The 14735-nt window shown below is 34.8% G+C and overlaps 1 protein-coding gene and 1 long non-coding RNA gene across 4 annotated transcripts in view; one reads left to right on the top strand and one right to left on the bottom strand.

Annotated features, from left to right (window-relative positions):
* The window catches only part of LOC118828713, a 45447-nt gene that overhangs the window by 10335 nt on the left and 20377 nt on the right, over nt 1–14735 (top strand). The window contains exon 1 of one of the 2 annotated variants that reach the window (XR_005008961.1): nt 8975–9078. The exons of the other annotated variant lie outside the window; for it this stretch is intronic. This is a non-coding gene — a long non-coding RNA (uncharacterized LOC118828713). Of the gene's footprint in view, nt 1–8974; nt 9079–14735 lie in introns of those variants that run through there. 2 annotated transcript variants of the gene reach the window in all.
* The window catches only part of SPPL2A (signal peptide peptidase like 2A), a 60477-nt gene continuing 53096 nt past the window's right edge, over nt 7355–14735 (bottom strand). For both annotated transcript variants that reach the window (XM_036735546.1, XM_036735547.1), the window contains one exon: nt 7355–7675. In XM_036735546.1, the coding sequence (XP_036591441.1) occupies nt 7604–7675 (72 nt within the window). In that variant the 3' untranslated portion in view covers nt 7355–7603. The remainder of the gene's footprint in view (nt 7676–14735) is intronic.

Genomic DNA, 14735 nt, shown 5'->3' with positions numbered 1-14735 from the left:
TTCCAAATTCTCAACCCGAGATAGAAGTACTACTTTGCTTACGATCATGTTTTGAGAACTTGAGAGAACCCAGATTAGAATATTTACCCAGATTGTACATTCATCTAAACACTTTTGGATGATAAGAGATAATAGAATGGTATGAAGAATTACAGTGAGGCACATTTTCCATCGCTACATGTTTAAAAGGACAAAATGATGCCATTTAATAATAGGCTACTATTATTCACCTCAGTGAGACCTCAGTATTTTCTGAAAAACTTGAGAAGGTAAGTTATAAATAGGTAAGTACATTTTCTCTTAATTTTTTTTAACTTTTTAAATATTTGTATCACCTTTATTTCTAAATCTACCTCTCCCTCTTCTTCCCCTACTCAGTGAACCATCTCTTTTATTTCAAAAAAAATAAGGAAAAAAGGAAGCAGTTCAGCAAACCTAACCAACACAATTATCAATTGAGTCTTACAGTATACATAGTGTTCCTCTCCCATAATGCCCTTGTTCTCTAATGAAAGGAGGGAGGTATATTTTCTAATCTCTTTTTCAGAGACAGGCTTGAAACCTTACTTAAGCATATTTAGCTTCTGGTTTTTGGTTCTTTCCATTACATCAATGTAATTGTGTATACTGTTTTCCTGACTCTGCATTGATTCATATAAACAAGTGAGCACATTTTCAACATGATTCTCTAGCTTCACACTTTCTGCCTCCATTATTACTTTGTTTAAAATGTTTTTAAAGTTTATAATCATATAGAATGTTAGTTAGAAATAAGATTGCTAGAGCACCAGAGAAAGCTTTTATTTTGCAATGCAAATGCTATTACCTATACCTCTAGCTCAGACACTGCAACATCTAATCACCAAAACCCATGTTAAAATTATGACCTAGTTTGAAGAAAAACCTAAAATTTAAAACAAATCTAACTGTAAATGGAAAGGTATAAAATAAATGAAGCTTGGCTATTCTCAAGAGATTCTCATCTTGTTTTCATGAGGATCCTAAGGGGATAACATTCAGCCAGCCTTAGTCTAATACAACTCAGGGCAATTAAAAACTAATTACAGCATGCACAAAGATACAGTAAAACTCAAAAACATATAAAATAACTATAATAGACTGGTTGACTTCCAATGATTAAGATAATTTTAATATATTGTAGGGTTCCAAAGTTAAGGATAACTTTTTCTCATGGTAATCATTCTTTATTGAATTTCAGGTTTTATAGATCTACCCTATATGCATATATAAATTTAAGACATTTAAAAAAAAATCGAGGCCAAATTTTTTGGTTCAAGAAACTTCATCAAATTTAAACATCTCCCAGGATTTTAAAAGGCAATAAATCAATGAAATATCTTCATTACCTATCAAAGATGTGTTTTCTATATAAAGAAATCTTAAAGTTTTCCCTTCCTAGATGAAACCCTGATAGAAGGAATTTTTTGGTCCTCTTTTAAACATACAAACACAACACAGTTCAAAAGACCTTTGATTTAATCAGTAGGCTTAGTCTCTCACACCTTAATAGACAATCTTTATAATGTGATGTGAGCCCCCCAAATTATCCTTGGCAGTTAACCTTATGGTGATAAACCTTTCTGAATTTAGACACTAGTTTGCAGAACGTTTTAGACATCCCCCATTATTCCTACTCCAATGCTCTGGCACATTCTATCAAGTTGGAAAGGCTTCAAGTAAGGGCCAGTCTAGGGACCAAGTGCCTTTTGTCCAATGACCAACCTAGCTAAATTTGGAAAGACTCATCAGCAGGTTGGCTATAGTGTTGAATTTTCATGATATAAAATACTTCCCTCCTGGGACAGGATAGTTTGCAGGGCATAAACCAACCATAATCCAAGTGGTTAAGATAAAATATAAACACTTTTTTATTTGAATCAGAATTCTAATATGAGTAATTTTTCTATATTGCACATGTAAATCATTTGGAAGTCTTCCACATTTGAATAAGTGGTTGATTCTATTAAACGAAATCCCCCTTAAGAGCATTCCCTACCCTACTCCCTGCCCCTTATTTCTCGTTCCATGGACTGAAATACCTGGAAAGTAATTCAAAGACATTACCTAGTCTGTATCCACATGTTCCAGGCAAGGGGAAAAGCTAGGTCATCTCAGAGAAATATCTCTACCCTTTAGAGAATAACAATGCTTTTTCCCCTAAAAAAAAGACAATTTGATATGTTATAAAATTTTCAAATAGTCACTGATAGATGATTTCCTCAGGTTATTGCTTATCCTATTAAGAGTGATTAAGAAGAAAAAGTTAAAATTGTCCACTATGTGTGTGGGAGCTATAGGAAGACACTAAAATGTATATGACAGTGCTAATCCTAAAGGAGCTTATGTTCTCAACTGAAAACAAACATATACCATACACTCCAAAACAATTAGAGAATACAGAGTAAAAAAATGAATACTAAAATATGTAGTACAGACTAAGTGAGAATAGGATACAAAGTAGTAATGTGAACAGGAATGATCAGGATTCATGAACTTGAAATGAAATTTTAAAGATAGGCATGATTTGGATAGACAGAAAGGGAGGGAGCATTCCAGGATGTGGGAACAGTGGAACACAGGCGGAAACAACTATGACAAGTTGGCTACAACCAAGAATACTTCTCAATCTTAATTCTGAACATGGACATACCAAAGCAGTCCAACCCAATCACAATTTCCATTAAAGTTGATGTCTAAGTAATCCATTAGAAATTATCTTGAATAGATTTAATTTACAAATGGATTTTGTGTTAAGTTTTGGGCACCACAGTTTAAAGAGAACACTGATAACTTGGAGAATGTCTAGAGGAAGGTAACTGGAAGGGTGAAGACTTTGAGTCCATGTTGAATGAAGATCAGATGAACAAATAGATGATGTTAAGCCTGGAGAAGACGACTCAAGTGGGACCTGATAAGTTATCTTTAGGTATTTGATATGCTGTCAAGAGGAGGAGGGATTAGATTTATTTTATTTAGCCCAAAGGAACAAAACCATGAGTAATGGGTGCAAGTCACAGAGGAAAATTTAGGTTCGATGTCAGGAAAAATTTTCAAACCTGCTGACAACTGGAGCTGTCCAAAAACAGAATGAGCTTCCTCCTCCTTAGAGGTCTTCAAGGACAAGCTGGGTCAAGTGTATAGTGTAGACTGATACCTTTTATGTATGGGTTGGACTAAATAGCTTCTGAGGTCTCTCCTGTAACTGATGGTTATGTGAAGGTGGACCACTCTAACAGGTCTCAAAGTTGCACAATTTTTTCACAATTCAAAATATAAAACTGCCACAATAAATTTTTGAAAAGAAAATGTATTTATTATCAAGGTTCATTAATTACAGTTAAAATATTGTTTTATCCTGTCAGTATTTGCACAGCATAGTGGTAGTTCAAAGCACAATGCATAATTGTCCTAATTGAAAAAGCTTCAAATTTACTTTAAAATGCTTCTGCCACAAGAAAGCTAGTAGTGTTAAGTTTTAAGTCAATATAAACACTGAAATGCAAATTATAAATATTCTATTAGATTATTAAAAAATAAATGTCACATTAAATGAATCACTTAGGCAACGAAAATGCAACCATTTGATACTTAAAAAAACACTGATATTTTACAAGTAAGTCTTTTTCTGCATATTTGAGCTAAATGATATTTTTGGGCCACTTTATAAAATAAACTGATAGTAAGAATAAGCAGAACACAGAGCTAATAAATTGATTTGTCTTCAGGTTAGTAAATAGTCTTAACATTTAACAAATGTTTACCCTTGTAGAAATGAAGCTACTTGCAAGTGGTTTAGTGGATTTTCAAGTAGAGTAATGATTCATGGTTATATTTCCTACCATTTTTCACTACTTATCTCAGATGTTCCTTCTTCACAGCTAACAATGATTGGCTGCTGGGTATTAGATGAAAACTCTTTTTGTGAATGTCTTTTTTCAACGCCATTTTTTTCCCACAGAAATAAAACCTTTGTCCTAAATTATGGATATATTATAAAGATCTCCCTTGAATATTTTTCATGGCTTGAAAGCTCAGCAATGGAGTACAATGTTTACTGAAGTAATAACTTGTACCTCTAAATGTAGAAAGTACAAACAGTTTAGCAATTCAATTCAGGTATCTTCAATTTGTTTGTTTTTTGTTTGAGAAACTCAAAGTGATTTTATATATGAAATACACCTATCTTACATGGTTGTTTTGAGGAAAGCATTTTGAAAACTATAAAGAAGCACATAAGTGGGAGATATTATTGTGCATTTTTCCCTTATAATTTTTCTATTTGGTAAAAAGGACAATAAATTTACTTAAATTGTCGGAGGACTGAGCATCTACAAAATGAAAAAGAAAGAGCTGAACATTGAATCTGCAAGCTAGATTTGGCATTATGTAGACAAAAATAACAAAGCTGATTGAATTTGACCTTAAACTGGTCAAAAGCTGTGTTTGTGTAATATAGACTTGCCCAAGGTCATATAATCACAGTCAGCACACATGAGAAATAGAAAATACTCCTAATCCAATGCCGTCCACTGGAATGAAAAGCAGCCTTTTTTTTTTTATTTAAACGTCACTGGCTAAGATCAAGATAGAAGTTTCACTAAGTATATGTACACCAATTCAAATGCTTAATACTCAGAAATACTAAAATAACTTTTTTTCAATGCAGAAATGAGAATTCAATTCAATGAACATCTACCAAGCACCTGTTGTATGCCCTGCACTGTGAGTAGAAAGAGTTTGCAAAGCTTAGTTATATTGTCTTTAAACATTCCCACTTCCCATTGGCCTCTGTGTGCATAGGCCAATAGCTAGAAATTTATTCCAACAGATAGGCCAAAATTCTCACTGAAAAAAAAAGAAGCCATAGAACTCACCATCTAAGGAATAATTTAAAAGTTAAGTTTTTATGTAAGTTGGAATAAAAGGATATGGAAGTTAAAAAGATTCTCAAGTGCACATTCCATAATTTGATTTTAGGAAAACCTAAATGGAAGGCAATGTTGAGATCCTTTTCTGCTCAATGGCTTCAGTAGTATCTGAATCTAAATAAATAAAAATTATAAGTATATAAACATTTACATACAAATTCCATATAGAGGGAATACTCAATAATCTATCTCATACTAGTTACAATTTTTTGCTATTGGTGGTAAGGACAAGTAAATACAAGTTTATTGTTTTGTAAGATAAGATCAAAAAGGAAATTTTGTTTCTCCTGAAAATAATAGGGGAAAAAAGAAAATGTGAGCTTCTAATACTAAATCCTGTCCTCCTCTAATTTTTAGTCATTTGAGATTGTTTTGGACTTTGCTTTCAGTGATTAGGTAATTTTGTACAGTGCTCTTTAAAATTATAAACTTAAAGCATCACTTGAATTTTACCTTCTCTAGTAATTGCACATTATTTTTACTTAACTTGTTAAATTATATTTGAGTTCTTGTATTGACCAATCTAACTTTTTAAGAATACACTGCCTGTGATGGCAGTTAAAAATACTTCCTATTTTTGAGTTTATTTGAAATTTTTAATTAAAAGTAAGTTTTACCATTGAAAACAGTGATAATGCAAATGCTTAGAAATAAAGGAAATGGTATCAGAGTGCTCACATTTTCAAACTGGAAAACATCTCAAGAAGTAGAAAGATTATTAAGTTAAAATTATTATAATTATTTCAATTATATGAAACAGAATTTTTATTTTAAGGCATATGCAACAGAAAAAAATCACAAGCAATCTTGGCTTAATGGTAATGACAGAAAATGATAATCACTTATCATGTTTTTAAGGCTTTAACTGTCAAGAGTTGAGATGAAATAGCACTTTTGCAAAAGAATTTATTAAAAGAAAAATTTTATTGATATTATATATCCAAATATAGCTGAAGCTTTTTAAGCAATTTAATCTTATTCCCTCTTTCACTGTCAAATAATCTGGATTCTCAGTAAGAAACTGCTTTAGGAAGCCAAGCTTAACTTTTCTGTCCCAGATAAGGCATTCATTAAGAACCTACAAAAATCTAGGTTTTGGTCCCAGTTCGGCCACTAACAGGATTAACTTGGCTCAAAACTCTCTGGACTTTAGTTTCTTCATTTTCAAACTGAAGGGGACAAGACTAGAAGATCCTTAAGAGTCCCACAAGTTCTTCTTAAATTCTATGGCCCTCTACTCACTAAATAACACTAAGCAAAAATAAGGGTCCTGGTGTTCAGATGGCCCAAAGGGAATTGTTTTAAAAAGCTATGCTTAAATCACTTTAGCCCCTTCCACTGGTAATTAACTTATGCAAAATTAAACATTAAACCAAAGAACCAAATTCCCTTATAGTCCAAATTTTGTCTGACATTTTCTGATCTTTGAAAAAGAGAAAAATTAGCTATGACTCAGTATTACTTTGTCTTTAAAATAGATCATAGCCACATATCATACATATTTTGTAAATTATTTACTGAACTGTGCTATCTTGGCAGTTGCACAATCACTGTTTAGGAATTCATAGGAAGAATAAAAGTTAAAAAAAAGGTATAAAAGTGACTTTTGACTCACTGACCTCCAGAAGACCTGGATTTATGTCTCTGGATTGCCAGATTCCCAATTCAATGAGCCTTAAATCACAGAATATTAGAGCAGGAATGGACTTCAGAGTTCACCTAATCTAATCCTTTCACAGGTAAAGAAACAAAGGCAGAGAAGTTAATGTGGCTATAGGGACTAAAGCCAAGTCTCTTGACAACTTAGTATTCTTTCCACCACATCACACTTTGTATATTATGAGGTTACCATTTGCCACCACATGATTATAACTACCCAAGCCAAATCCAATGTTAATGAAAAATGAAAGCTACCCTGTCAAGACATGATAAACTATTATAGATTTAATTTTTGGTGTGAGTGACTAAAATTTTAGTCACCTATTTTTCATCAGCTCTTGGAATAAAGGTTATAACAAGATATGTTATATTAAATTCTCAACTTGGCTCCCAATTTTAAAGTTGTTTTACTTGTACTACATTACATAAAAAAATAGTATTTTGTGCATATTCCCCAAACTCCCAAGATTCTATGCCCAGGTTACTTCAGAGGATCAGTTATTAATTTAATTTAAAAAATAGGGAACTGCTTTCCTTTATATTTTAGCTATTTCTACATATATTTAAGAACTGGTAAGATATTTGTATGATTCTTTTATATTACAATCTGTTCAAAGGCTCACTGTGACAAAAATAGCAGTTTGTCACTAGTCATGGAACCAAATTTAAGCCAGAAGAAAAGTATTTAGCTAGAGGCCTAGGGGAAAGATATGCTTTCAGAAAAAAATATTCTGTATACAATGCACTTGAAAATTGCACAGACCATATGCTTTTATTTAATGTGAAGGCACAACTAACATTTTGGCTCTTAAAATACATTTTAATTATTTATGCTGTACTTTATACCAGCTCATAAAAAAATACATATGCAAGCATTACAAATTATTGAAGATTCTTTCAAATTTCCCATTCAAAATTCGTATTTTAAAAAATCAAACTTCATTGTCTATTTGTAGAAAAACATATATAACAGATTATTGCAGGTTCACCTAATGTCACTGTCTGACAGTTTGTTGATCAGTTGCCACATTTTCTTCACTAGCTCCATAGTCCAAGTTTTCCATCATCTAAACACAAAAGAAAACATTAAAAAATTTCAACATTCCTCAATTTTTCAATAAGGTGACACAGAAAACCCCTAGTTCCTAGGAGGACATCACATGAACCCTCAGCACTGGAAGGTGTCCCTTTTGCTAAGATGCAGAGGTAAGGAGAAAATATATTCTAGATATGAAGGACACCTTCATGTGAGATGGAGTGCAAAGCTTGGAGTAGCCATTCTTTCTCTTCTGATTGACCAGGTGCTCCTTTCAAAATGTGACCCCAACTCCCACCATCTTACCTTCTAAAAGAAAATGAATTTTCAAATGAGTTTATAGAAACAAATATTCTCTTAATGTACTTCCTTTCCCTTAGGTTCAAATATAAATGCTGAACTTCTAATAAGCCCTGAATGTCTTAAAAAATTTATAAAAGGAAAAAAATAATTTTCTTATCACATCTTCAGAAAGACATAAAACTAATGACAATGTAGACAGAAGGAATGGAAAAAAAAACCCTGTGACTAGGCTAGTTCAGATTGGGGATTTTCTTTGAACTTGAAAAGTGTTGATTTGGCCACTTACAGATAGCTATCTTATTTATAAATGGAGCCATTAAATATTCAATAAAATGATAAAACTGGAAAGGTACTGATATCAAGATTTAAATGGCTGTTCTGAGTGCTTTTACATTATCACTTGTTAGTTTCAGCTTGTGACTTCTAAAAATAATAGAAGTACTTGTGACATTTAGCAGAGCCAAAATGGATGGATTGTAGGACGCCAGCCAGCTGTAAAGTTATTTCCCATTCAGATAAAAATAATGACAAAAACTGCAGCCTTTAACCCAGTATTTTATGGAAATTTTTACTACAAAAATAAAATGATTCTCTAAAATCCTTTACAGCTCTAAGTACATCAACAAACCACTGGTTTTTCAAAGGAAAACATACCATTACATATTATGTTAGAAACAAAGAGTCAAATCAAATAAATGAAACAGAAAAAAAAATTGTTTTACACTTAGAAACATATTATTCCATGGCAGCTCATGTACACATTGAACAAATATGTAATTTGCTTTCTCCAAGTTAAGAAAGCTTCGATGAGTCTGAATTCTCGATATAGTAATTTACTACTGTACAGAAAAGACCAGATACGATAGAGAATTAAGACTAAAGAATAAATCCATTGCTTTTTAAAAGCAGACCTTTCATGCTATAAGCAAAGATGCAAGCAGTATGCCCTGTGAATCACACAGCTTTCTCCCCATTAGAATGTGAGCTCCTTAAGAATAGTGATTGTTTATTCTTTTTATAGCCTAGCATGGTGTCCGGAACATAGCAGGTGCTTAATAAATGCTTCTGATTAGTTGTTTGACAAGTAGGAAGACTACATAATGGAGAAAAGTGATAACGGTAATATATCAAGTAAGTATCTATCACTGAATCATACAATCTTATAATTGGGAGGGATCTAAATGTCATGTAACAATATAGATGCTTCCCAAGAAGTTTCTGTCATTCACATTCAGCTCTATATGTCTGATGTCTTTATGAACGCTTAAGAAGTGGTAAAATATTGCTGACATTCAACAATTTTTAAATACAGCAACATATTATATCACTGTATTTCTTCGGGTCCTGAAGGGTTTTTGGTATTAGAGAGTTCTTTATTAAAACACAGCTACCCCACACAGACACTGCGTTGAGGGTAACTCTCTTCCGTTAATACTGCGTCACAAAAGGCCATTAATTTTTAAGAGTCTCTCTAACTATGAAACCTCTGTGGGCTGTGAATGCAGGATAAGGATTTTAGAGTTGATCTGAAAGACAATGAAAGACTATTTTGCCCCTTTGTGCAGCAGAATGATATGATGAAAATGGTCTTAGATGAAGATAACTATGATAGCAGAAACATATTGTTGGTTTGTGTATGTCATTATGACACAGTACTGGAAAAATGACCACTCCCACCTTAAAGTTGGAGTACTTAAAAAACACAATTCAAAGGTGAGTTTAAGAATTGAAATGATAGGAAAAAACATGGGAGCTGAATATAGGTGATTCAAGTTGAAAATCCCTTTCTCTTAGCAAATCTGGAATATTTTCCCATTCTCTCTGATGAAGTATGAACTTAACTTGATACCAGACAACTGTGACCTACTAGCAAATCTTAATCTATGATGCAAGAATATTTTCACCCAAATGAGAGTGTATATTCCTTTCAGGACAGTGTCTCTATTCATTCAAATATGCTAGAAATGTCTGTGGGGTTATTCAGCTTTTTCGCAAATTATGAATAGCTTCTTTAGCACTTTGATAACTGTTATACATAGAAAATAAAATACATTTATTCCTCTAACTTTCCTTCCAAATATTTTTATTGGTTAGGTATACAAGACACAATAGTCAATGACTATAGTAATTTACTGTTTGATAAATCCAAAGACTCCAGCTTCTTGGATAAGAACTCACTATTTAACAAAAACTGCTGGGAAAACTGGAAAATACTATGGCAGAAACCAGGCATAGGTCAATATCTTATACCCTATACAAAGATAAAGTCAAAATGGGTACGTGATTTAGATATAAAGACTGATACTATAAGCAAAGTGGGAGAGCAAGAAATAGTTTACCTGTCAGATCTATGGAGAAGGGAAGAATTTATCACCAAACAAGAGACAGAGAACATTATGAAATGCAAAATGGATGATTTTGATTATGTTAAACTGAAAAGTTTTTGCACAAAGCTAATGCAACCAAGATTAGAAGGAAAGCTGAAAGATGAGAAACAATTTTTACAGTCAGCATCTCCGATAAAGACCTCATTTCTAAAACATATAAAGAACTGAGTCGAATTTATAAGAATAAAAGTCATTCCCCAATCGATAAATGGTCAAAGGATATGAACAGGCAGTCTTCAGAGGAAGAAATTAAAGCTATCTATAGTCAGATGAAAAAATGCTCTAAATCACTATTGATTAGAGAAATGAAATTCAAAACAGCTCTCAGATACCACCTACACCTATCAGACTGGCTAACATAACAAAACAGGAAAATGATAAATGATAAATGTTGGAGAAGATGTGGGAAAATTGGAACACTAATACATCACTGATGGAATTGTGAACTGATCCAACCATTCTGGAGAACAATTTGGTACTATGGCTATAAAAGGGCTATAAACTGTGCATACCCTTTGACCCAGCAATACCACTTCTAGATCTGTATCCCAAAGAGATCATAAAAAAGGAAAAAGGACCCACATGTATAAAAAATGTTTATAGCAGCTTTTTTTTTGGTGGTTGCCAAGAATTGGAAATTAAAAGGATGCCCAACAAATGGGGAATGGCGGAACAAGCTGTGGCATATGAATGTAATGGAGTACTATTTTGCTATAAGAAATGATGAACAAGTAGACTTCAGAAAAACCTGGAAAGACTCAGATGAACTGATGCTGAGTGAAATGAGTAGAACCAGGAGAACATTGTACACAGTAACAGTCACATTGTGAGATGACTGACTTTGATATACTTAGCTCTTCTCAGCAATGAAAGGACCTAAGACAACTCCAAAAGACTCACGATAGAAAATGCTATCCACCTCCAGAGAAAGAACTTTCGAGCCTGAGTGCAGAGGGAAGAATATTATTTGCTCTCCTTTTCTTTTGTTGTTTGGTTTTGTTTCTTCCTTCCCGTGGTTCCTTCCATTAGTTCTAATTCTTCTTCATATCATGACTAATGCGAAAATATGTTTATATGAATACATAAGTAGAGCCTATATCAGACTGCACGCTGTCTTTGGGAGGGGGGAGGAGAGGGAGAGAAAATTTAAAACTCAAAATCTAATCGAAGTGAATGTTGAAAACTAAAAATAAATAAATTAATTATACTAAACAAAATAAAGGTTGAAAAGGTAAAAAATAAAATAGAAGAAGAGGATGAGGTCAATAGATTCTGGGTCTCATCCATGTTTCCAGGAGAGAAAGAAGATAATATTAGGTGACTGAAAGGCATTTACATTTATTATTTCCTATTTCTTTCTGAGTTACATTTTTAATTAACCCTTTTTAAGGACTTTAGGAATAATTTTTTATAACTGTAAATGAATCATTAATCCAAAAGGATCCAATAGGATCTCTGCTTTGAGACAGATTAAGATGTAAATGGTATCTACAATTCTTGAAAGGTATACATTTTGTATTTTTTTAAAAAGTTTTGTAAGTTAATTTAATTAATTTTCACTAACTCAGACTTGTGTCTCTTTCCTAAACCTCTTAGAAGGGGCCTACTGTAGTGCAGAGTAGTAGGTAGGTGGAAGGTGTTCATTTCAATTGGTAAAAAAGATAATTTATCTTTGTCTCTGCACTGGATGCTCAGGCTACCAATCATACTCCAAACAAAACTTGCCTAGTTTGTGCCTATGGCATAAACATTTACAACAGTCATACTGAGTTACTAATAAAACTTCTTCCTACTCATCTCCTTCTGATGGATTTGATGCAATGCTCCCCTTACTCACTTTCTCTATTGATGTTAAAAGTATATTGAATCTGTACATTCTTATACTTGTATAGTATTGCCAATTGAATTAGATAATTAGAGTAGGTCTTAGTTCCAAAATTCATGAATAATTTTCATTAAACTTCTAAAACACTGGAATTCTGATTCATGGCTTCCACATACATAAACAGATGCAGTACCAGAAGAAATGGGGTCCAAATGTGGTTGCTTCTACCTTCCTCCCTTCCAAGAAGAGCTGTGTCTTATGACTTAGCAGATAAATAAGGCACTTAATTATGGGATAGTCCATAAGAAATTATCTAAAAAGTAAAAGTGAGCCTTGCTATAAACTGTTGCTTTTCAACATGCCTTAGAATAACAACTTGGATGCATCAGTAATCTCATTTTCTTAGAGGACAACCTTCTATGCATTCTCATCTTGTTCAAGTCCTTCCATTAATCTTTCAAATGCATGAATAAATGAAAGAAACATTTATGAAGTGTTTCCTATATCCCTAGCACTGTGATAAGCCTTGGGGAGATACAAATTCAAAAGAGAGGCAGTCTCTTCCTCCACGGAGCTCACACGTTAATACAAGTAGGGAGGAGCATTATCTGCCACCGAGTTTAGATTAGTTTTTCCTTACAAGGAATTGAAACCATCCTTGAGACAGGCTTGGGCCAGTGGTGTCTCCCAGTGAGCACAGCACTCAAGGAGGCAGGGAAGCGGCACTCAAGTGAATCAATGCTGGTTCCTTACTGAGTGTCCTTTCAATGCTGTGGCTAGTTAAACTTCGATTTGTCATTAGATGATCTATTAGTTTCTTGCTTTGTTCTGAACCTGAAGCACCAGAAGAAGTTCTGGCCTACAACTGGCAGAATTGACAGGGTTGGATTGGAATGGCTTTGCTGAAGTGGGAAAAAGGTAATGCAGAGAAAGGTGGTCTCCTTGCTTATTTAGGGTGGTAATGGGTGCATACTATGAGACAACCCTGTTGCCCCAAGGGGATGGGGGGGGAAGAGAGAGGGAGGCAGGGAGGGGGAGAGGGGGAGGGAGAGAGAGAGAGAGAGAGAGAGAGAGAGAGAGAGAGAGAGAGAACTGACTTGACTGTGGGTGTTCAGCAACTAGAGACAGATGTGAATGTGCTCCATCTTTAAGAACCATGCACTGATAATGATAAATACTATAAACTATCATTTGATGAATCTGTGTCATTTTTGCATTTGGGCATAAATTGTGATCTCCAGGCTCACCAGCTGTGATAGGCCTGAGTCTTTTCTAAAGAATGGAATGCAAAAATGATCTAAGAAGTGTTCTGAAGGAACACATTGGGATTTTTACATTGTATTTGCAGAACTTTATTGGTATTCTCTGGCCAAAGGCATGGGGGGAGCACATGAAAGGATAATGCTTCACCTTCTCCAAGAGCCTAGTGATCTTTCCAGAACTTGGGATATGGACAAATGTGCTGGACATGAACAACAGCTGATTTGCTGAGGACAGGAGGCACTATATCAGTTTAAAAAGAGTAAAAGAAGAGACTGCTTCCATTCTTGCTCCTGTGAACCATAATTTTCTCTCTCTGGGACTCCCAGTTAGGGATAGGTGGATCAACTCCCTGCAGTGTGGATCTTAGGACACGTCCCAGCATGGGAGGGTAAAACATAATCATTCTCAACAGTGTTTGGCCTGGCCCAGAAGAGTAAAGCTCAGGCTCTGGTAGTGGCAGCTCCCATCGTAACACCTGGCTCTGCCATAGAGGGGACCCCTTGGACCCCAGCAGTGGCAGCATTTGCAGCAGCACTTAGCCTAGCACAGGACACAGCACAAAGTCTTGGCATGGGGGTGGGCAGGGCTAGGCCTTCCCAGAGGAGTAGAGAGTATCAGAAGCAGAGCAGACAATGGTGTGGGCACTAAAGAATGGGCATTGGTTTGTGCCACAGCAAAGGCAGGACCCACGAAGCTCTTTTCTTACTGTAATCTAGAACTGACTGGGCTCTCCCATATTGCTGTCAATACAGTAATCATTAGTCGCTGGTTCTTTCTTTCTTAGAAGTGACTTGGAGAACCAAAGTGTAGCACTGTTGGGAGATGTAGTGCTAAAATTCTCAAGTCCTTTGGAAGAGGAGAGCAGAGGTCTTTATAGGGACACATATTTAGTATTCCCCATATATCCCTCCTCCCTAATGAAACTCCCAATTCCTGGCCAGTGGATCAAGGAACATGGAGTAGGAAGTGGTACAGAATGGATCTCAATATTGACCCTAGCACTGGGACAGGCTGCATGCATGACCTTTTAGCTACCTTTGCAGAGATGACCCTGACAAGATGAGGTTCAATGACTGTGCCAGAGGTGTCATCATCTGAGCTGTGGCCTTGATGTTCCTGGTGTTGCTCCTGTTCATCATCACCGCTTTCCACAGGGACTCCCACTGTGAACTGCAAAGATTTGGTATCACCCACCACATGCCCTAGATTGTTTAGATCTGGAACTTGGTCCTTCTTAGGGATGGGAGAAGATGAAACTTGGAATTTCTGGTCTTCATTCATTTCCGTAGTCAGTCACTCCTTCATAGGGTCAT

This window comes from Trichosurus vulpecula, chromosome 8, assembly GCF_011100635.1.
Source record: "Trichosurus vulpecula isolate mTriVul1 chromosome 8, mTriVul1.pri, whole genome shotgun sequence".
Classification (NCBI taxonomy): domain Eukaryota; kingdom Metazoa; phylum Chordata; class Mammalia; order Diprotodontia; family Phalangeridae; genus Trichosurus; species Trichosurus vulpecula.
The sequence above is the reverse complement of the archived record's forward strand: the minus strand, read 5'-3'. Positions and strand labels throughout refer to the sequence as shown.